This window comes from Centroberyx affinis, unplaced genomic scaffold, assembly GCF_046629955.1.
Source record: "Centroberyx affinis isolate AG114_WGS23_722 - 3 ecotype Tasmania unplaced genomic scaffold, CSIRO-AGI_Caff_v1 ptg001281l_1, whole genome shotgun sequence".
NCBI classification, from domain to species: Eukaryota; Metazoa; Chordata; class Actinopteri; order Beryciformes; family Berycidae; genus Centroberyx; species Centroberyx affinis.
Window position 1 is genome coordinate 37,386 of NW_027279789.1, and position 24,515 is coordinate 61,900.

Below are 24,515 nucleotides of genomic sequence, written 5' to 3' on the forward strand. Positions count from 1 at the left end.
ATTCTCTTTCAGTAATATTTAGATTTTCTCAGGCAGCTCGTGACATTTACTAACAAACTGAGCTGCTAGTTCTACAGTGTTTGCATTCCCCCCAATAAAACCTGAAGCTTCTCTCTTTCTGATGTTTCTCTTTCAGAGTTATTCTCTCCTCTACTCCAGCATTCAGTTTTGACGTACGGGGTCACGACTCAGCGTTATGATTCCAGATGCATTGAGGTTTGATCCAACAAATCGTTACTTTCCCACCGATGACAGTTACACTTATCGCTTGGTGAAGAAAAAAAAAAAAAAAAAAGATTATCGGTAATATTTTCAAGGACTTAGAGGCATGAGAGACAAACACCCAAACATGTTTTTACTTGGCTGTGTGTGTGTTACACCTTGTGGTCTGGGAATCGTCTCGCAGATGGGGATTTTTTTTGGGCTGTGCCATTCCTAGAAGTCACAGTGTGCTGAGAAAAAAAAAAAAAAAAAAAACAACTATGCAGACTATTCAAAAGACTGTTCAACTGGCAAAATACTTGAGGGGAACATGGTAGGGTTTCAAGAAGTTTACTTTCTGTTGTGTTCCTTTGGCAAATAACTGTGTGTGTGTGTGTGTGTGTGTGTGTGTGTGTTGGGGGGGGCTATTACCTAATTCATTGCTACACATTATAAAAATACCACAGATTGAGTCATCAAAACGGTTGCCATTTTGTAATCACAGGCCTTAGGATACAGTAACTAATACTGTCAATACAAATTCATAGCGCATGACATTAATATACACTCATGTCAGAAATCATCTTGTTGGGGTAGATGTCATGCTTTTCAATCGGCGGACATCTTATTTTGGAACGAGAAGGCTCAGTTAAAGATGAGTAGACATGTAACACAATACAGTCACATAATGAGGGCAGGATATCGTGATACAGATAGAGATGACAGGCGTATCTTTCCGGTGATACCAAAGAAACTCTTTAAAGGGGCATTTCACCGCAGCACAATGTGACCTCTGGGGACGACGGTGGCCTTGAAGATAGAGGAACAGGCCGGCGGTTCAAATCCCAGACTGCTCTCCCTTGCCTCAGAAACTCTCGTTGAAGTGCTCTTGAGCCACACTTAACCCCAAAATGCTCCAGTTGAGTTGCTCAGTGGCCAGTAGTGGATGGCTGTGTTGAACCAAGCGGGTGAATTTTGAAGCCAATAAGGAAGTGGCATCAGGCATCTGTTCCTCGAACGCTAGAAGCCGGCTCCAAAAAGACTCCAAACCCGGCCCAACTCCATGCAAGTCAATGGGACCCCAACCCAACTTCTTGCTAAAGAATATAAAGCCAATACATTTTTTGACAAGAAGTTATGGTCTCCTTATGGAGGTTTTGCATAAGTTATGGTCTCCTTTTCAAAATAATTGTGGCATTAACCGGATATAAAACAGGACTGTTTGCCTAGTGATTGACAGGTCGCCTGTCCAGCGATCGACAGGTCGCCGATTACGGGCCAACAGCAGGTGGCGCTGTGGCTCTGTTGACGACCCAAACTCCACCCTCAGTCTCACTTTGGCTGCTCCGGCTCCAAAAATTATCAATCATTTTGAACCCAATCTCCAGGCTTCAAAATGGCCCTTCAGACACCTCACTCACTACGTCCATCTGTTTTTACAGTCTATGTGCTGAACTGGGCAGCACCCAGGTGTGAATATATGTAACTGTGTGAATATAAAGCAGGGCACAGAGTCACTCTTCCCTGGATAAATAAAGGTAAAAAAATGATTTATTATGCGTATGATTACACACTTTTTCCCAAAACTGTACACAGCCTTGCATAAATTCAATTGGTTTAAGTTATTGACAGCTGATGAGTTCAGTGAGTGACGCCATCCAGTGGTCACGTATTTCATGTAGAATTACTCTATGAGATGATAAATACATTTTTAAAAATGCCTAATGCCTCAGAGGGAAACCATTGGGGAAATTAAATTTTAGCATGTTGTTTGGGGATTTTTGGAATCCATACAAAACAAGTCATTACCACCCAAATATCTTATTACCTACACCGGAGCAGACTTGGAGAATCAATTACATCAAAGGCTGGGAAAAAACAGCTGGATTACGTGTCAAATACCCCTTTAATGAAGAGATTTTAGCCCTTCAAAAATCTATTTAAAATGTAGAACAGAGAAATACAGAACTGTGATTTTTATATGAACCCATTTTGCCCCCTTCATCTTTTCTTTGCTACATTTCTTCCAATGTCGTCCTCTACCTCTCTCCCCCCCCCTCCCCCTTCCCATCGTTCTCGTTTTCCTCGTAAACACTCCCTTCATCTTTCCCTATCCTCCCTCCCTCCCTCTCTCTCTACCTATAACCTTGCTCAGGAGGGACACCCAGCAGCCTGAGCGCTCGTGTCCAGGGATGGAGCTCCCTCGAGGGGTTGGGGCGGGGGATAAGAGCATCGTGGCTGGGGGTGAGTGGGTGGAAACACGGCTCCCCCTGCCATTGTTTTGGGGTTTCCTGCTCGATTGTTTTTGGTACATGGCGACCTATCATACGGAGGCTAAGGCACACACACACACACACACACAAATGATAACAACCAGGACAATGGCTAGAGAAGGAGCCAGGTCTATACTAGATATAAACAGAGTCGGGGCTAAGCAGGAAAAGACTTTAACAGGGGATACACTCATCCCTACTCATAGATTCCCCATTCAAAACTTGTATTTTTAGATTGTCTGTGATCCAAATCTAAACATCGACACTACCAGTCGAAAGTTTGGACATCAAAACTATGAAATAACACAAATGGAATTATGCAGTGACCAAACAAATCAAAACTATCTTATATTTTAGATTATTTAAAGTAGCCTCCCTTTGCCTTGATGGAAAGGCAAAAGGCTTTGGAAAGAAATTCATACATAGGCATCAACTTCACTATTTATATTTGTCTAAGAAACACATTTCAAGCATTTAAGCAGAAGCCTTTAGATCAGAATGGCTTTAAGAGAATGAAAATCATAGTACATTCAATCAGGTGTGTCCAAACTTTTGATTGGTAGTGTATTTTTTGTCTTTTTGTTCGAAATGTTGTCTTTTGTATATCTGTCTCTGCTCTGACTAGTACACTGTAAGTACCGGGACATCCTGTGTATGTGTGTGTGTGTGTGTCAATTCACAGCCTTGAACACCCACAGGCAGAAACACTCAGGCACAACATTAGGATGCTGCAGCACAGTGTTTCTTTAAGACGCACCGGTGAAGTGGCTTTGTACCGGCACAAAAGTGAAATCGTGATCGGAGATATTGACTGTCTGTTGATCGCCCATAAGATTCAGAGTGTCACTGGGGAGCGAGCCAGGATTGCTTCTTGGCAGGGAGGAAAAACTGGAGGTGAAGAATTGAAAGAGTATCAATACTGGCCTGTCGACCATTCTCTCTCTCTCTCTCTCTCTCTCTCTCACACACACACAAAAAACCCCACAATGGGCCATTAATCCAATCAAGATCCCAACCCCTTTTGCGAATAAGGCAGCTGAGGCAAAGAAAACATATTACAACTTAATTGACCTGCTATTTGCTATGAATGGTGAATTCCCACTTTAGATCTGAAAGCCTGAACTGAATATATCAAACTGGAACAGCAGAGTAGAATAGCCCAGCATTTAAAAGGAGCCTTGGTGTCCACTCGCATTTCCCCGACACTCTTACCCAGAGAGACTTACAATGAGCGCTACAGCAGAAAAAAGTTAAATATGCTCACGTACTGTGGGCCGCCGATTTAGATTCAAGTTGAGATCACAGAATTAAAACGGATAGAAAGGACGCCTCCTGGACTGCACTGGTATAGGCAGAGTGAAAAGTGAGACATTTGCATTGCAGACAGTCATAAAGAGAGACTGGCGGCACCAGTATCCAGTTATCTATACCCAGTGTTTACCCAGATAGCATGTGTGTCCATGTTGTCCTTTGGTCAACATAAGATGGCTGCCATGTAATCTTTGGTGAAATGGAAATTAGTGTTTTACTTGAGATTCAGAAGGCTGGAAGGCTAAAACCAATATGTTCGACCAATATGGGTTTCTGAAAGCCAATACCAGTACCAATATTTTTGGACTGGATCTGCCAGTAATTGATATTTTGTGACGATATTCAATAACTTTAAATTTCATAATTTTTATGTCCAAAAAATTACAAGTTTTCAGTGTTTCCTCCAGAATTTTATTCTTGTCAGTGAGACAATGGGAGACTACAATTCTCCAGTGAAACCCAGACTACTGAAATTCTCCCCCTTAAGGCAGGGTGACCCACTGCATGTATTCAATGGCAGGGGAACTCTGGGATACATTAGGATTAGAATTAATTTCCCCAAACATTTTTGAACAATTATATGAAAAATGTGCAAAAGAAAACAACATTTCAGGGAGGTGCATCCATCATATCGGAGGTAGATGACACTGACTGGTCGATATCCGATATATAATAAAAGCCCAATATTGGCCTGATATATCAGCAAACCATTATATATCGGTCTATCACTTGAATATTCAAATGATGCGCCTGTCACTGACACGCTCAAGCTTTCTGAGTCACATGTGCTATGTAAATGCTCATTTCTATCACATCGTTATGAAAAGTTTTTTCCACTTAAGTATAATTGCCATGATGCAAATAATCTGATCAAGAGCAATGTCCCTTTACTTAGTGCTAATAAACTGACTGTGTGTATATATATATATATATATATCCATATGTATATGCTCTGTCTGCTGTCTTGTTCAGCGTGGTTCATACAGTCATCGTATTTTCATTTTTTCCTCACTAAACCCCCTCTTTGTTGTGATATTCCTATGTGTTTATGTAATTTAATAAACAACTGATCACAAAAAAAAAGTAAACCGACTGCAACGGTGACTTGTACTTTTGCATACGGTCTACCACTGAGTCCAGCACCTGCCTGAGCAGCTGTCTGCGGCGTGCGTGCCGCTGCTCTACTTTCACTACATGTAAATGCTCTTCGCCGTCAGACCGTTTATCAAACGTCGCACGGCGGCCAAACTGCAACCGGTCAGAGTGTCGATCTGAGAAGAAACGTCCACGCCGCTGACCCCAATTCTGCGGGTCTGTGGTTTCTAATTTTTACGGCCCCGTTTCTCTCGGCTCGGACCGTAATGGATGGGACGGCCGCGCGGGGGGTGGGGGGGGGGGGAGACACCTGGCTGCTGAGCCTCCGTCAGCACTGATGAACACAGCCTGGTGAAGTACAGTCGCGCCACTACAACCTGGACACTCTCTCTCTCTCTCTCTCTCGATACGAAATAAAATGTAATGAGAAAATGTAATTTAATGTTGCTGAATTTTGCGTTAATTGCAAAAGCTAAAATCACAATATATGATTATAAATGAGTATCCAGTGTGCAGGGATGTTTTGCTGTTGCTTCAAAATGAAATGTAACTTCTCCTTTAGTTCCCAGGCTGAAAAAGTTGAACAACCGCCTAGGTCTGCAGAAAGGCCATGTCATCACTTCAATATCACCACTTCCCCATGATTAGGAGAAAAACGGTGAGAAAATATGGTAATATAAAGCTATATTAATGCAAAAAAAGATCCCTTCTATGTCTCCTTTTTCACTTCCTTTCTCAGCACTTTCATCATCATTCTAGCGTCACAGGACTAACTCTTGTTTCTTGTAATGTTGTAATGTGATCTAGGGATTATAGATTATTGTCCCACCGATAGGTAAGAAGTTGAGGAGATGTGAGTTGGCCTGCAGCTTGGGAGCGCCTCCACGCTGCTTCCTGGTGCTCTACAGTGACCTAGTTAGCTTGATTTGGTTTACCATAAATGTGAGGGGGATTTCCACAGCTAAAGCCAACATAATCGTTTGATGATCTGATGTCTGCAAGCCTTTAGTCCCTCTGCATTGTATGTCCTTCACAGATTAGTATGTTTCTATGGAAGCTGTCAGTATATTTCCAATTCCAATTTCCGAGAGTGATTTTGATTCTGAAGCACTTTACTGAGTAATTTCCCACACCTAAAGCACCAAGGTGAGTAGCAGTGAGTTTAGCCAGACCTGCAGTTTAGTTTCAGTGAAGTTGGAGAAAAATCTATGAACTCAAATCCCATCCTTCCTCTTCTCACTGGGTGTTCAGTTTAATGCAATAAACGGGAACCTACAAAAGGAAGTGTTACGTAACATAAACTGTGCTAGCTATACAAGAAAGCACTGCTTCCCTATTTGAATTAAAATTTAAAAGGATGTGTCACAGGGTGTGTTGGCTTTCAGGAGTTCTTGTGTGTTTGTGTGAGAGTGTGTGACCAAGTGACTAAGTGTTAGCGTATGTGAATGTATGTTATAATATGTATGATGTCTGCATGCACACGCACGTACACATGGGCATGACTACCAATTATTATAAAACAATTTCCACAATTTCACGAGTTTTGCAACCAAAGATGCTTCGTTTAGCAATGAAAACTGATAACATTTTCAGTTTTAGTCGCTTTTTTGCAGCAAAATTATAGGAACTGGTAAAGTCAAGGGAAAAAAAGGTACTACAGTGGCACTAAAGAGATACCAAAACTTTTAAATTTTCCATAACTAGCTAGACATTAAGAAAGACTCATATAAAATCACTTCATAATATGCATACTGCATGTCACAGAAACTACTGCAAAAAGTTTAGTGATCATCAATTTTAGAATTTACAGGAAAAACATGGGCTCAGAGTTTTTTTTTGTTTTTTGTTTTTTCAAAGGAAATGGTCTTTATAAGATATACATTCAAGTCCACATCAGCACAGTAGGCACCAAATGAAATCAGTCCATATGTTACGAATATGAGCTCTTCAGACAAAAAAAACAACAAAGTGCACTCAGCTTATTACAGTTGCAGGAGTGACTCAAACTGCACCGCAAAGTCATCGGTTACAGTAAGAAAAGACACATTTGTTGACGCATGGTTTGTTTGGACAATAACAAAAAAAAAGTGTGATGACTGGCCAAAACTATAAACACTATGTTGCTTCGGCAGAAGTGCAAGTTCTCCCAAACATTGCGAGGATCGGTTGAATTTGCATTTATTATTGCGTTTTCCAGACCACAAATCCCTGCAGAGACTGTGTTATTCTTCCAGCTTTCATGAAATGGGCTTTCAAGCTCGTTTTTATTAAGTTAATTTATTTGATTATTCATTAGCTTCCATCTCTCTCTCCCATCTTGCTTCAAATTGGTACAGAGCTAATTAATTTCTCTGCACTCCTCGGCCATTTTGATTGTTCTCTCCATGTGTCCGATTGTAGCTGTACACGCCGTTTGTATCCCATATGCATCCCCCCCCCCCCCCGCCCGCCCACTAATTCTTGTGTTGATATGGCCATGAATAAATAATCTGAATATGTTTATGTATGTCTGCATATGAGAATGAGTGGGTGAGAGAGAGTGTGAGTGAGTAATAACATAACTTATTGATGCGGCATCCGTCAACCGCCCTGGAGGATTTTTGTGTTTGTGTGAATGTGCCTTTGTGTGTGTGTGTGTGTGTTGTGTGTGTGTGTGTGTGTGCGTGCGCTCTCCTCTCACCTCGTTGCCGTACATCATGAGGTGGTGGGTGGTGATGAGGGCTTTGAAGACCACCACCCAGCTGGAGTTGGCCGTGCGCTCGAACAGCGTGTCCGCCAGCTGGGGGACGCTCACGTTCATCTCATTGGTGCAGTGGATCAGATCTGGTACACACACACACCACACACACACACAGACAGTCACACAAGGAGAAAGAGAAGTATTGAGAAAAAACCCTTTGAAAGGTTTGATACTAGGGCTGTAAGATATTGTGATTGTGACTATTTGACAGAATATTGCAATTGCGAAACTAAAAAAAACTGCGATTCAAAGTTTTTCCTGTCATGAATTTTTTAGAACTTTAAAATTGTTGATTTTATTACATTTATTTCACCAATACTGTACTTAATTCATGGACCAAATATTACCTGCAGCTCTAAAACACCTTGTTCAGAAATCCATTTTGGACGAAACTCTCTCTTAAGCAATTAATTGCAGCCCAGATTTGGAAATTGCAGAAGTCCATATATTTGCGATTTGGATTTTATTTTGATTAATTGCTCAGTTCTAACTGATACCCTGATCAAGGATGATAGCAAATGGCTTTTCACACCTAGACGCAAAAATACAGACACACAGAGATCCGCACCAAGGACAGACAAACACACATCACACACTCCGGCTGAATTCTTAAGTGGCTAAAGCGTGAAGGACAGGTTCTAGCTGTACAACTTTCCCTGCACTCCCCTTCTCCATTCACCCACTCCTCCTCCTCCTCCTCCTCACTTTCACTCTGTCGCACCATCTCCCTCTTCTCTATTCTCTCTCGAGACACAGAAGCAGAAGGGTCAGGTGTCATTCATTCACGGACAAAGTATAGCATCCGCTGCCGAAGAAACCTGACATTCCTGACGCTGGAAGGAAATTGAACCTCGGGGCAGAGGAACGTCGAGTTACACGACTCAGAAACCAGAGAGAGAGAAAAGGTCTCATTCAGGTGGTGTTGTGTTGTGACACACACACAGAATAGGTACACACACACACACACAGACACATACACTCTAATGCATAGGCGCCTATACAGACATTCACACTCAAAAGAAGATACACTTCTTAAAGCCATTTTGATCTAAAGGCTTATGCTTAAATGCTTGAAATTCGTTTCTTAGGCAAATATAAATAGTGAAGTAGATGCCTATGTATGAATTTCTAGGGTGGCTACTTTAAAGAATCTAAAATATAAGATAGTTTTCATTTGTTTAACACTTTTTTTGATCACTGCATAATTCCATTTGTGTTATGTTTTGATGTCTTTACTGTTATTCTAAAATGTGGAAAATAGTAAAAAATGAACAATGTAAAGACATAAACCTACTACCTGCATGCTAACCAGCACACACACACACACACAATATAGAGTGCAGACACACATGCTTACAAGATGGAACACACACGCATGCAGAAACACACACACACACACACACACGCAAGGATTCTCAAGCACAAACATAAATACAGACACACAGCTAAATTGATCCTTCACACACAAGACATCAGGGTTTTTCTGTTCTCTAGCGCCCTCCACCCCTTTTATTCCCTCTGCTTTACTTCCACCCCTTCTCTCTCTCTCTCCATCCACCTCCTCTCTCCTTCCTTTGTTCTTCACCACAGGACATTATGGGCTGCCGGCTCCCACACCTGGTAACTACGGAAACGGCTTCTCATTAGACTACTGGAAGACTGTAGAAGGGAGAGTCCCGTCGGGAGACTTCATCATCATAATCAGACACGCACGCACGTACGCGCGCGCGCACACACATACACACACATCCACTGAAGCACATCTTCGCTCTTTCCTTCAGTCACTTAACGCATTATCTCCCAGAAGCACTTGCCCACACACACACACACACACACACTAACACACGCTAACAAAACACACCAGACTTTCAGTCCGGCGTATTCCTCCTCCTTCACTCACTTAACATGGCAGCTTTCCCACTTCCCCCCCCCACCACACACACACACACACACAAACACAAACACACACACGCCGAGCAATATTCTGTCAATACAAATGGGCGTAGAGTAATGTAATGCAATGTTACATTACAGTACATCCATTTAGCCGCGGCGTGACTGACAGCCGACCAGAACGATGTCTAGTGGGTACCGGAGTGTGTTTGAATTGCAGTCTTGGGCAGAGAGACTGGCGGGAGAATAAATCACAGGATTTCATGCCTGCGGAGACGGCGCTCCTGTTGGGAAACGTTCCAGCCGTGTGAATGCATCAGCATGTTGAACGCGCATAATGCTGAATATCAGTCTTGCTCTTTGTCTTTTCTGCCTCTCTCCCGACTCCTAGACTCCATATACTAATACTGATTTACAAAGAATTAATAACTCTGTGATGCAAACAGGCTTCGAGAGAGACTGGTGGCCTCGTTAATGAATTAGCTACACTCTGCAAATACCACATTAGTCCATATTCATATATCAATACACACACGACTTTTCTCTCTTTTTCTGTCTTTACCCCCTCTTTCTGTCTTCCCTCCCTCATCTGTCCATCTCTTCTCTTTTTTAACAGCGCTCATGTTTTTTCATTAGGTCTGGAGTGGTGTGAGAGACAGAACTAAGAGAAGAACTGATTAGGTCTGTGGGGACGCTGTGTGTGTGTGTGTGTGCGAGTGAGAGAGAGAGAGAGAGAGATAATGTAAAGGGGGTACATGTGCTGACTTAATCAGGCAGAGTGGAAGGCATTAGATGCCATTGATCCCAGACCAGAGAGAGAGACAGAGAAAAGGAAGGAGACTGAGAAGGAGAAAGACGAGGGAGAGAGAAAAGAGAAGACAGGAGAGGGGTAAAGAAAAGGGAGGAATGGGGAGAAAGAGGAGAAAACAAGAGAGAAAGAGAAGAGAGAGGACTAGAGGATAAGAGGGAAAGAGCGAGGGAGATACAGAAGAAACAGAGAAAAATAGAGAGAAAGAGGGGAATGACCAAGATGAAAACAGATAGAAAATGAGAGAGAGCGAGAGAGAGAGAGAGGGGAGAAATGAGTGTCTCTTCATCCAGACGTTTTACAGGAATCCACGCATGGCTCAACAAGCCTCCTCTCCTCTCTTTATCTCTCCTCTCTCTTTATCTTGCCGACATGGCCGACGGCAGAAACAGGTCCAGGTCCATTTTTTCCTTGCCAACCATGGCCAATTATTCGCAACGCAAATGTAAAAAAAAAATAAAAAAAATACATAAGACCACTGGATTCAACCTAACAATCCTCAGCTGCAGCCGCTCTGACCGGCGCTTCAGTGTCTTGCGAGCAACAGCTGCACAAGGACTCTGACCCGGCTAATTGGCGCTGACACATTACAAGATAGTTACACAATGCTGGAATGACACACTAGGTGTAGGGCGAAACCCAACAGTGCTTTACATACGCAGAGACAGGATGTACCGTATGAAAATAGACTTCACATTAACACAATTACACATTCAAAGCCGGGTCTAAGGGGGAGCTAGAATTCAGTGTGGATACATTCAACACCTGACCTAATAAAAACGACTACTACTCGCATGGTATGTATTTCTCAATCAAACAAAAATAAATAATAAAAAAAAAACTGTCCACTCTCCTCTCTCTCCTTCTTCAGTCTTCTCTCCCTGCTCATCTCTCTCGCTTTCCGTCTTTCCCATCTCTTCCCCTTCTGCCCGAGACAGAACACTGCTGCTGCTCTATTAGAGCTGAACAATTAAATCGAAAAAATATCGAAATCGGAATATGAGGGTTAGGGTTAGGGCAATTTCCAAATCGCAGAGGCTGCAAAATGGAATTCTGAACAAGGTTTTTTAGAGCTGGAGATGATCTTTGGTCCATGAATCAAATACAATATTGATGAAAACCTTTCATCATAAATCTCAGTAAATCCTGCACACTGACATTTTTTTTTTTTCACAAAATCACTTTTCTTTAAAGTTAACTATTTGAAAATTCTTAAAAAATTAGGACAAGAAAAACTTGTGGTGATATTAATCACAGTTTAAATCACAATTGCAACATTCTGTCAAATAATCCCAATTTGATTTTTTGTCAATATCTTTCATCTCTATGCTCTATACAAGTTAGAAATGAGCCGAGCGCCTCAAACTCTCTCTCTCTCTCACACACACACACATATATATGACTGCTGAGTAGAAGGTGATCTCATTCCCAACAGTGACCTTCTCTGTTCCTCTCCTGTCAGAGGTCCATTGTTATTGGTCATCTGTTGACCTCTGTGGTCTTTGATTGGACCACAATAGCCCAGACACTTCCTGGTACCGAGGGACCAGTATGTCAGCTGGAACCACTATACTCAGAATGAGGAAGAGAGTGTGTGTGTGTGTTGTGTGTGCTGGGGATGCACTCAAGTCAAGTGATCCTTCAATACAGTAAGCCAAGAGATTGAGATATTTCTCAATATTCTTTGACATGATTGTTATTTCTCTGAGGGTATTTTGTCAGTCGTGCCAATATGCATCTACAAGGTTGAACTTGAGTGTGTGTGTGTGTGTGTGGGCGTGTGTGTGAGAGACAGAGAGAGAGAAAGAGAGAGCGAGAGAGAGCAGGTGGTCAGATCAAGCAGAAAAAGAAGTGCAGGAGGAGAGAGAGAGAGAGAGAGAGAGAGAGAGAGAGAGAGAGAGAGAGAGAGAGAGAGAGAGAGAGAGAGAGAGAGAGAGAGAGAGAGAGAGAGAGAGAGAGAGAGAGATCACATCTGGCCCAGCTGGCTACTTTCGAAATGTGGTCTCCTCTCATCTTGTCATCCTTCTTTAACCCCCCAAACACACACACACACATACATATACACACACACACACACACATACCCACACACACCCCGACTCTTGCCTTTCATTCCTTTCATCTCCTTCCTCTTCCCTTCTGGTCTGCAAGCAAACTTCAGACTTGTTTCCTCTCTCGGACTCTGTTTCCATATCTCTCTTTCTCTGTCTGTCTTTCTGATGTTGTTTTTCCTAGTTTTCAGGGGTTTTTTTGGAATTTTAACCAGATCTCTGTTTTTCCTGCTTTCGGGTTCCTGATCACATCCCTGCTCTTTCCCCTGCTTCTGCCCCCCCCCCCCGTTCCCCTCTCTCCCTCCCTCTCTGGTCATCGCTTTCCCCACTCCTCTTCCTCTTCCTCTTCCTCTCCCATCTCCCCTCTCTGTGCTCCCTCTCTCCTCCACTCTCCTATGTTTAATCCATTTCAGCCGCATGGGATCATTAGCCATGCTGTGAGCGGATACAATGGTGCCAAAAACGGCTGAAAAAGCCCCACAATCCAAAATGGGAGCCTACTGTGCCACATTTAAAAAGGTAGGCATTAAGTGCAGATCTGTCTAGAAGCTGAACAATGAAAATCCAGTCTTCCCAACAAGATAAATTCACATCATCTTTGATTATTTAGTGGATTTTATTCCCCAATCAACCCTACTATCAGTGGACTTGACATCAAGGTTGGGAAAGCCTGATCTAGTTTATTTTACCAAGCCTCTAGGATAACATATGAGCTGCTGCTAACTGTGTGGAAGAAGATGAGAATAAAGAGTGAATTAACCCTTAAAAACTGACTTGGGATCAGCTTCCCCTTCCTCAACCCCACCTCAAGATCTTTTAAAACCCCTGGTCTGGTGTAGAGGGATATCTCTGCCTTACTTTGTCTCTCTCAGTCTGAGTCATATCCCTTTAGAGACCATCGAGGGAAGGTCAAGTTCACATCGGAGGAGTTCCTTATAAAGACAGGGATACATAGGGAAATTTTCTGGGAAACAGAAATTCAAGGTCTTAGTCATTTAGCTGGTAGTCTTATAAAGAGTGACCTTCAATGAGTAAGTAGGGGTTAAGCATCTTGCTCAAAGACATTTTAATCAGGACAGATGACTGTTGATGGACACACACACTGACTATTACAGGGATCGAACCTGTGATCTTTCTAAAAACCAGGCCACCCAACTATCCTCTGAAGAGGACGTCCGAGGCAATACAGGCCTTAATGCTCAATTCCGATTTCTTGCTCAGATCTGATTTTGTTGCTTGTTCTCATTCATGTTTGATTTGCGACCCATATCCGACATCAGTATGAACGGACCTCTACCTATAATTCCATGCACAATTGAACAACAACATATCATTTTTAAGGAATATTTGCAGCGGAGGTCGGATGAGGCTTCGTTTGCTGATGAAGATAACTTCCATCTTGTTGCTGTCCTCCATCTTTTTTTGAAGTGTGCTGACGCAGAGTGACAACAACAGTGATCTGTGCTGTGGAGCGTGAGGTAAAAACCACATGAATTCTGATCTGACTGGAGAGACTCAGGTCGCATTGCCACGTATCAGATAGGCCTATGCATCGGATCCAGGACCACATACCCAAATCTGATTTAAAATGCACTGGGTTGAGGGAAAATGGGTTTGGGTTGTTGTTTTTGCGAAACCTTAAAAATGCCTTGTTCTTCCGGCCAGCTGTATGTCATGTACTGTTACGTTTCTTTTCAAAAAAATATTGTTAAAAAAAAGAAATAAAAAGATCAGATTCCAGATGTTTTTTGGTGTTCACACTGCTCTGAAAAAAATCTGATCTATGTCAGATGTAGGCAAAAAAAATCTGATTTGGGCCACTTTCACCTGTAGTGTGAATGTAGCACTACTTCACACAGTTGCTCACTTTCACCATCTGCATTACCCCAAAAAACAGCGCAGCATCGCCAAGAGAAGAGCCTCGCTTACGCAAACCCCAGACGTCCAAACTTCACACGATCAACCCAACAGCCGTAATGAATACAATATGTAGTGATGTAAGAAGGTGATGTAAGAATATCCGATTGTATCAGTCGTGCACAGTGGCTGGGGTTTCTTTGTTGATACATTCAACAAAAGACACATGTTTTGGAACAGGTTGTTATCTTGTTTCATACTGTGAATTGGCTTTGGCTGAGTATTTACATGTATTTCCATTCAGACCATGACTGGTTTCGATTTTTTTTTGTCAAAACGATGCACCCTGCTAACAGCTTGATAATGAATGTCAACTAGGCCAGTGATTCTCAACCGTTTTCATTATCAAGGACCCCTAATTTAGTATGCATTTGGGCCACGGACCCCCATTTGATGAGATTTTGTCTCTCGGAGCCAAATCTGAAAATACTTTTATTGTGACTGTCTGTATTGTAGGTAGATAACAGTGAAACTATGATCAAAACAGTCATACTTCTACATTCTCTAATTGTGTTATTTTCTTGTAAATTAAATAATACTGACGTTTAACAATTAATCAATTTGCTGGGGACCCCCTGAAAGTGTCTAAAGGACCCCTGGTGGTCCCCGGACCCCACGTTGAGAACCTACTTCACAACAAATATCAACATGTGAAAGGACTGCAGATCTATGACTACGGGACATGTGTGGTCATATGTGTATTAGTACAAACCAACCTTTGCCTCATAGTGGTGTCTTTCCAGACTTTATGTTTAAGTCCCACACTTTTCTAGACCTGGAAATCACCAAATAAATGTTCAGATTAGCGAGGGCTGAATCGCACTGCAACTGAAAAACAAGAGTACTGCCACTGAGTTGATTGACCTTCATTCAGGCACTGAGTAACAGAAGGGGTGTACACACACACACACAACACAGATGAAAAGGTAAACAGACAAGGCACCAAGACACCAGAAGGAGTGCAAGCCCCAATCTGTGAAAGATTAACGCACCGCATTATCAGCACCTTGTCTGGCATGTATTAGTAATCTCCCTCTCCTCTCTGTCCGTCTCCGTTACCGACTGCTGAAAGGGTTTGCCTCAAAAGAGGATTCCCCCCCCCCCCCCCTCTCTCTCTCTCTCTCTCCTGACACCACTCCCAAATCCTACTGATAGGAGGAGGAGGAGAGAGGTATGAAGAATTGTAAGAGACAGAAGGAGAGGAGGAGAGACAGAGGATTGCAGGAGGCAGGGCGGACCAAGCAGGAATGAAGGAGGGAAGGAAGGAAGGAAGGAAGAGGATGCAGGGTGGAGGGAGAAATAGAGAGAGAGAGGGGGAAAGACAGGGAGAAAAAAAGAGAGAGGGTAGAGAGAGACAGAAAGAGTCACCAGAAGTTGTTCTATTAATAGCCGAGCTCTGGCTCTATAGCGTTAATTCCCCCTTTGAGGCTTTAAAGAAGAGCCGTTTCTCCTCTCTTTTGTGTATCAGTCTCTCTCAGTCACACACACACACACACACACACACAGACTGACACACACACTCACACAAATACACTCTTCTCCAACTGCACTGTTTTCATGGGGGATTCTGGAAATCTTGTCAAGTGAATAGGATTGAAGTCGCTGTGTATATGTCTGAGTGTGTGTGTGCATGTGTGTGTGTGTGTATGTGTGTATCTTGGGGGAATGTCTGCCGGTCTCTGTCAAAAAAAGAGAGTGACACCGACAGAGAATGGCAGGCAGGCGCACACACACACACACACACACACACACAGAGGTAGGGTAGGGGGAAGAGAAACAAGCTGTTGAACCCAGCCAAAGGCTTTGAGAGAACACGGCTAAAAATAACCCAACATCAGAACGGGATGAGAACAGGAGCACTGAATGTTCCAAAACACACACACACACACACACGCAAATACACACACACAAACAAACAGAGACACGGAAAGAGAGACGCAATGTGTCTGAAACTGCGTACTATCCACAGTTAACTTACTAAGTGTGATGTAAAATTACTATGAGTGTGTTTCCACTGCATAGTACAGTGTGTTGGTTTTGTGTGTGTGTGTGAGGTCGAATGTGTGCTGCTTTAGCCAGAGGGGGCAGCAGGGAGCCCTTGAGCAAGGCACTTAAACCCCCCCCCACCTTCCTCCAGTAGAGAACTGGTGGAGCTGGAAAAAGAGCAAGCATGTTCAGCTGACTTTCCTGAAATAAAGGTTGAAAAAAAACTCAGAGTATGCTGCCAAGTAATGTTTCGGATGATCGGATGATCGGATGATGAAGCAACAGTCCTACAAAGCCTGCTAGCCTGTTAGCCTGCTTGTGGTAATTTACCATAGAGGTTAGCGACACAGTTAGCTCGCAGTGTGCTTGGATTATGGTAGTTCACACTAGCTGTTAGCGTTGAGGTTGCAAATATGTCAGAATAAATCCAGGTGTATGTTAGTGCCTGCCTCTCTCCCCATGGAGAGAAAGGGATATAATTTGATTAATCACTTCTCAGACCAATTAAGTGCTTATGTGTATTACTGAGCAGGTCTATCTATGTATATTTGTTGGATTAAAGTTGTGCATGTTCCATGTATAATCTGATCATGTAATAAGGTCTTTTATTTTATATAAAAGAATATTTTCTTAATGTGTTCGACGCATGAAATTATTAAAAAGCTCAATAACATTTAAGTCTCATTTTGTGTGACAGGAGACAAAAATGAGTTTACTTTGTGATAATATTCCAATGCTCCTATACAGCAGTTTGACTGTAAAGAATACTTCCCGATGGCATCTAGGCTACCTCAGTACTACATCATGTAAGACGCTGGGAGTTAGCTGGCCAGGCACTAATATTTACCTCTGAGACAAACTTAAAATTCAGACATAGGGCTATATGGAGCAGTGGCCTCCATGGGCGAGCAGCTTCGCCTTCTTTTTGCTGTATTTGCTCCATAGTGTGGTACGTGATAAGCAATGTGGACAAAAAGTAATAGGGGATTTATCTGTAGTGGTGGTGAGGAGAGATAACTAGAGATAAAGGGTTTTACCAGAAGACAGACAGTAAAGGAGGGGGAAGATGCATTATGCAAAATAAGAAAAATTGTCAGGAATTGATAGCAGTGATATGCCAAATGTCAAGTGCTGACATGCAGGCTAATAAAATGTAGCCAAAATAACTAAGGCTTTATGTAATGTAACAAATATTTTATAGAATTCTAAATTATGTATACCCTTGAAAAAAGTAGTCTATATTGCTTTTCATCTGAGCTGTTTTATAGCTTGGCCTGGTCATGCAATGTCCTGTTTGACTATAATTCAATGTGAACTGTCCACTGATATTAGTATACTTCATCACTACTCGAGTGTGCAGCATGCATTACACATTCTCTGTGTGAGTATGTAGCGTGTTTGCATCTGATTTCAGACACACTCCCAGAGACTGAAGCACTCTCACCAGAGACACCAAAGCAATTTCTCCCTCTTTGTGCTACACACACACACACACACACACACACACTCTCACACACTCTCACACACGTGCGTTCCCTTGGGGTCCACTTGAAACAGACGTCTTCAGACAGTCAGCAGTAAGCCTTTTTTCCTCCCTGCTAGTCTAAACTCGGCCTATCTCTGCTATGCAGCCAGGGAGGGGCTTTCCCGCTCTGTTTGGACAGCAATAGACTTACCTACAATCACTTAAGACACAGGCCTCCCCACCCCATTAACAACGAGCTACACCCACTAGCAAGTCTATCAGGGCTGGAATCAAGGCAGCACAAATACCAGGAACAAACTGCTGTGTTTGAATCCTTAAATGTCCTTAAACCATTTTGAACCCGTGGAATATTTGAATCCTTTTAGTCTGATTTAATGGATTCCAATAAAGCATTTAATATGTGTACGATGTGTGTGAGAGAGACAGAGAGAAAGAGAAAGAGAAAGAAACAAAGGGAGGAATCACAGTTACATGACTAAAAACGCATACAGAGGGGAGAGAAATTAATATGTTGTGTCCCTGCCTTCTCCACAGCACAGTATCAAGTATTAAGCCTATATTCCTATTCATTACTGTATGAGGGAAATATTTGCACCACAACCTTGAGATAACTGAAATAATCTCTCAAGTACCACTTGCACACACTCCTATCCACACCCACATCTGCACACACCACTTACTCGCACTCCCACAGACACACACCTCCCACTCACACACCCACACACACACACACTCCCATGCAAACAAAGGAGGTCAGCCAAGGTGACCCAAAAGCTTGTGTCTGAAAAGAGGTGTCATAAAGTTTACATGGGCACCACACAAACACTAAACACACAGGAAAACAAGCACAATCATAAATACACAGTCTCTCTCCGGCTCTCTAATCTAACCCAGAGACACAGACACAAACAGAGACATAGACACACACACACACACACACTCTAGCCCAGAGAGAGCCAGTCAAAGTGGTGGTGCGGAGAACTACTCTAACACCACATCAATTTGTCATGTTAGTGTAACCTAGTTTTAAGGTTTGGCTAAAAATGGCCCAACACAAGATAATATCAAAGGACATGTGGGCTAGTAGCTTAGTCAGCTGGTAAAAAAGCTGCAACTGAGTAGAAAAGCCTGAAAATGCCCCCAATAGCAGCAGCATAGCCTAACTAAGCAACTGGACCAAAGGCTGTGAAAAGACTTCTGTTAAAAATGGCATGCAGGTCAGTCTAAAATGGCCCTAGAGAGGCCTAACCAAGGTGAGAAAATAACACCAGACACCAGCTAAATGACCAATTTTGGCTGTGGTTTGTAGGTTTGTCTGCTCTTCCTGCCACTTTGGCAAGTAATCAACATCTTTTGGAGGTGCTAATGTAGTGTAAAAAATCTAGCTGGTGGGTAAAATAGGGACACTAGCTGATGAATGTTGGGCGATGAACCAGCCACTGTGGCCTATGAATAAGAAAAGATTATTTTTTTCTGGGCCTAACTATTATTAAATCAGCACTGTGTCATTCTGAAATAGACTGGACTGTAGAATAAGAAGTCCTCTAAGGGTGGTGATGCATGAGCAATGTAGATGGGCAACGCTCCTAGCAACAAACAATAAAGCAAGCCAAAAGGTCAAAAAAACATTCAAATGTATCCTGGCAACAAAATGTTTCTGTGTGATCAAAGCAACAAAACTGAGGCTACTCCATGGACAACAATAACTTGCTATTGGCTGATCTTTGATGACAGGTGATGTCATCACCTGTTGTACTGCACCAAAGACCAGCCAATAGCAGATGGCCAGTTCTGTACTCTATTTCACCATTTGATGTCAGGTTTCAACACAGATTTGGGTTTGGGGTTTAGTTACTCTTGATTAATGTGATACTTTATTGATCCCCATAGGGAAATCCTCTTTTCTCTTGCCCGCCATGCCTCCACAGGGAGGTCAGAGGTCAGCTACAGCGACCGCAACCCTGGAGCTGGTGGGGATTAAATGTCTTGCTCAGAGACACTTCAGCAGGGAGGATGCTTGCTGACACAGGAGCTTGAGCCCAAATTCCCCCAGTTAAAGAGTAGTTTCCCAACTCACTGCACCCAAAGTGTTGCCCTCTACCTCACTGTCTAAACAGCTAGGCCTTATTCAGTGTCACCAAGTCTTCTTGACTCATCCACCCTGAAGTCTGTGACCACAACTCGGCCACCACTCTCTCCTCGGGGTTAGTCCACCCTCTACTCAACTCTTCCCGCTTCCTCTCACTCACCGCCCTTAAGACATGCTCGACAAACAGCGAGCTCAACTGGATAAATAAAGGTTACAAAAATGGGTAGCGCCATTGCTATGGCTGCAGCCGATTTCACCATCCAACTTCCCCTGTCAATTTAACTCCATTTAACACGAGCCAGTTGGCTGGTGGCTGGTTTGCTGCCATGACAACAGAGTGTAGGCAGAGGGGAAACTAGACTTGAGTTTAAATGTCACAACTTCTCTCTAACAGCTATAAGACGGCGAAACAAACAGCGCTTCAATGATGCCAAAGCAGAAAGAAGTGGTCTCTTCTGTGGCGGTGTGTGTGTGTGTGTGTGTGTGTGTGTGTGTGTGTGTGTGTGTGTAGCAAGCACTTGACCGCTTATGAAAACTGGATAAAGCACATAATACCGCTCACCTTGACAACATGCAAACTGAGAGCGAGTGTACACACATACGGCCACAGACATATTCAAACATTTTAACTTCCCCATCTGATATGAATCATCTGACCAATAGACTTGTGTGACAATAATCTCAATAGATGCAAGAGCTTTTGAAAGAAGATGGGAGGGAGTCATCATCTCTGCCAGTGAGTCACAAGCCTGGGGTAATTGAGGTGGACAGTCCCAATCATGAGACTAAATGGCTTTAAAACGCCATTTATTTTCTCCAATGGTGCGTGAATGTCATGGCTGCTCCGGCGAGTAGCCTCCCCAAAAATCCTAGAGCGCTCGCTGCCGGGCGGCTCCACGCTGGCAGCGCTGAAAGACTTCTGCAAGGGTTATTCGGTTATTGGGTCTGGATGCAAATACCGCCGGTGATATCATTCACAGCTTGCTGTCAGACAGCCACAGCTGCTTGCGGTGAATTTGTGCCGAGGTAAGCCAAGGGGAGAGAAAGAGAGAAAATGAGGTGGGGTGGTGCTGAGGGAGGGAGGGGGGGGGGCTGACTGTGAGAAATTGAGGCACTCAAAGGAAAACAGGAAAAAAAAAAGTTTGAGACAACATAGCCTAGGTTTATAGGTCTCTTCCCATAGCCTACCAAAGGTTTCTCCCTTACCCTTGATAAATGGTTCTGCAGGAACACAATTCACTAACTGGTGGACTGGTTAGCTGACTATAGTATCTGACTGACAGGCTACTTGGCTGACTGGCTAGTTGGCTGACTGGCTGGCAGCCTGAGTCACTGACTGTCCCCTTAGTAGAGCTGAACAATTAATCAAAAACAAAACAAATGAAATCGCAATATGAACTTCTGTAATTTCCAAATTGCAGAAGCTGCATTTAATTGCTTAAGAAAGAGTGGAGGTTGTGTGGATTTCTAAACAAGGTAATTTAGTGCTTTGGGTAATCTTTGGTCCATGAATGAAAAGTGCAATATTGATGAAAACCTTTCATCATACTCAAACTCAGTAAATCTTGCACACTGGCATCTATTTTTTTTTTTTTTACAAAATCACTTTTCATTAAACAATTTTAAAGTTCTAAAAAATGTATGACAAGAAAAACTTGATGATATGAATCACAGTTTAAATCGCAATTGCAATATTCTGTCAAACAATCGCAATTCGATTTCTTGTCAGTATCTTTCAGACCTGCCCCCTAGCTTTCCCAGCTGTTGACTGAGTGGGTGAATGACTGACTAACTACCTTACCAACTGCCTGCTTGTGTTCATTACTGACTGGTTGATCGACTGACTAGCTGGCTGGCTGGCTGGCTGACTAACCAACGGCCAGCCAGCATTCCCAGATTGATAATTGACTAGGCTAATTGACTAAATTACCGACTGACTGACAACCAAACCAATTACCTGCCTCTATTCCTAGCCGACTGCCCTCCTTCCTCATGACATCAACACAATGAACCTGACAGCCCAACAACAGGCTTACACCTTCAAGGTAAAATTCATCCAATGGACAAATAACGTGACGATCAGGCCTTCATGTGATTCGCCCTTTCGCTGACGGCGGAGCTTTCCCCCTACGGCACTGTGGTCGTTGCTCTCACAGGGAAATCAATAGCCTACAATGATTAAGCGAGACGCGGTGTATAGGCTGTGAAGGTCTGGCCAAGTTCACAAAGGAGCGGTGACAATACGTGGCTGCTGGTGAACGTCAGCAGCTGAGTCTTGTGAGCGAGCAGGAGCTGACGACTGGAGACGGATGTGAGGCGGCCAAGCTGACACATGGATCGAACATGTGCAGCCTCTACACTTAAAATAACTTTTCCCAGAAGCAGTGCAGACCATTTTGTCCCACTGAATTATAGAAAAAACACTACTATTAAGCTTATGTGTTTGTTGTTAGTCCTTATGAATTTATCCAGTCATGCTTCTGTTGTCCCACTTGCATCATTTCCACCTTCAATATGACTCAGTTTAGTTCCAATGGGCTTTACTGGCATTGCACAGCCTAATCCATTGTCCATATAGTCACAAAATAATCAATCAAAAAAAAAAAAAAAACAACAATCTAGAGAATTAACATGAACAATTCAGAAACTGCTGCATGTGGAGCTCACTTGACTACTCTTTCCAAAGGTGCAAGAGGATGCTACATGTTGACACTGACTCCTCTCCAAAGACACCCTACACTTCAATTTGTTATGGGAAAATAAAGGCTGCATTATGAGGAAATGTGTTTGATATTTTCTAACTATCTGTGCAATTTCAGAGAATCTGTCTCCATCTCTCATTGGAAGCAGAGAGAACACAGTCTGTCCTTCTTGGGCAGCCAGGTCTGATGGGAAAAGTTGATTTTAGGGCTAGGCTGCACTCAAAAGAGTTGTGTATTTTGTCAAGGATTGCAATGATGTTTGTATTGACTACCATCACCACCACCACCATCATCATCATTATCACTAATGGCCTACTTGCCTTCACAATTCATGAAATGGTGTTCACAGACTGCAGGTGGGTTATAACTGTCAAGAAGAATCAATGTAAAATCCACATACTCCTTTGAATGTCTTACTGCTGGAATCACTGACATTCTCCAACCAGCCAGGCGGTGTATGGAGGAATGTGTGTTGCAGAGCTTCAGCACTGAAAGCCCAGGACCGGTATGTCTGCTTTTGAAGCCCTTGCGGTTGACAACACAGCTACAGTCATACTCACAATCAAGATGTTTCTTCTTGGGTCCGCTGACTTCATGTGTGGTGGCTTTACAGACAGCCTTGCTGATAGCCGACCCGGTCATGCTGTGCTGCGCTGCTGCGATCCGATCCGTGATAGATTGGCCCGACATTCTTTCTCTCTTTGCCTTTCCCCAATCAGCTAAAATAGCACAATAATGATCCGATCAATGGATCACTCCCTGCGGGATAGCTGAACGTGACTTCACTGTCAAGTGGAGGTAAGGGGGGCAAACAGGCACCCTTTGGTTTTTTTAGGTGCGCTACAGTTAATGTACAAAACTTGTGCAGTCTCGTCTGCAGTAATGTCAGGTCACAGGTGGCAAAAATCTGGAGGTACAAGAATTTCGGTTTATCAGCTTGGCATGAGAATGAAACCCACAATTACCAGCTAAAATGCGGTTTTGCTCAGTAACTGAATTGTTTGGCAACAATTTATTCGGAATAACTATCTATCTAGTAAACAAAAGACAACGACACTAATCTAAGCTAGTTTGTGTTAGCTAATGTTTCCGTTGCAGTATTCGAACCAGGAAAGAGTCCCACTGTGGAATTTGTAAACACTGGAAATCACTTTCTGGCCACAAATAAACATAGCTAACTGGCTGGTTAGCAACCTGGACGCCTTGCTTGGGATCACCGAAGAGACAAGTCCGCTCGGGGAAAAAAATGAATCCGTATGAAATCACAGTTTGGCCAACATTAACAACAATCTATATGCAATCCAAAAAAAAATCCGAGTTCCTCCACGTCAACTTGCCGTCGTTAGCTTGGCAGCTAGCTGTTAGCTATCACAGGTTGCTTGGCAAAGTGTGTGTTAAAACCTCCCCCGGGCAAGAAAGTCACTTAGATTTGAGCAGCACATTGTTTAAAGTAAACAGAACGACACTCTGAAACTGACAGCCCTGACAGGTGCAGTTTCCCCGGACGAGAAAAGACGCGAGGACCCGTTAACGTTAGCCTGGTAGCTAGCCAGGTTAGCTAGCCTGTTAGCCAGTCAGCCCAGCCAGCGAACGCTTCTAGCCTGTGACTGAACAGCCGAACCGGCGGATCCGTTAAAAATGACAGCTCCGTCCGTTATGTTATTTTCCTTCACGGTCCTAAATCTCAGTAAGTGCTGTCCTCGGCTGCCGCCTCCACATTATCGGCTCGTTTCACCGACAGTACTGTCCCGCTGTCTGAAAAGTCTCGCCAGTAGCTCCTTACGCCGCTTACGGACTGACTGTCTGCCTGCTTCTCTACCGGACAAAATGGCAGCGTAAAAAATCAGCTGATCTCAGAACTATGCTGCCTTCAAGTGCCCCTCGTAAGATTCGAATCTATGAGCTTTAAATATGACTTTTCGCGAATTCAAATGCTTTTGGTCAGAAATAATAACAAATCCGAC

The 24,515-nt window shown here is 43.2% G+C and overlaps 1 protein-coding gene across 1 annotated transcript in view; it reads right to left on the bottom strand.

The window, feature by feature from the left end:
* Positions 1-24,355, bottom strand: part of LOC139649002 (phosphatidylinositol-binding clathrin assembly protein) — a gene marked incomplete at its 3' end in the record, with an annotated part of 59,767 nt that extends 35,412 nt beyond the window's left edge. Inside the window, exons 1-2 of the mRNA XM_071525287.1 lie at positions 23,112-24,355; positions 7,561-7,703 (exon numbers count right to left, since the gene is read on the bottom strand). Coding sequence (XP_071381388.1) covers positions 7,561-7,703; positions 23,112-23,241 — 273 coding nt within the window. The remainder of the gene's footprint in view (positions 1-7,560; positions 7,704-23,111) is intronic.
* Between the last annotated feature and the right edge of the window lie 160 nt (positions 24,356-24,515).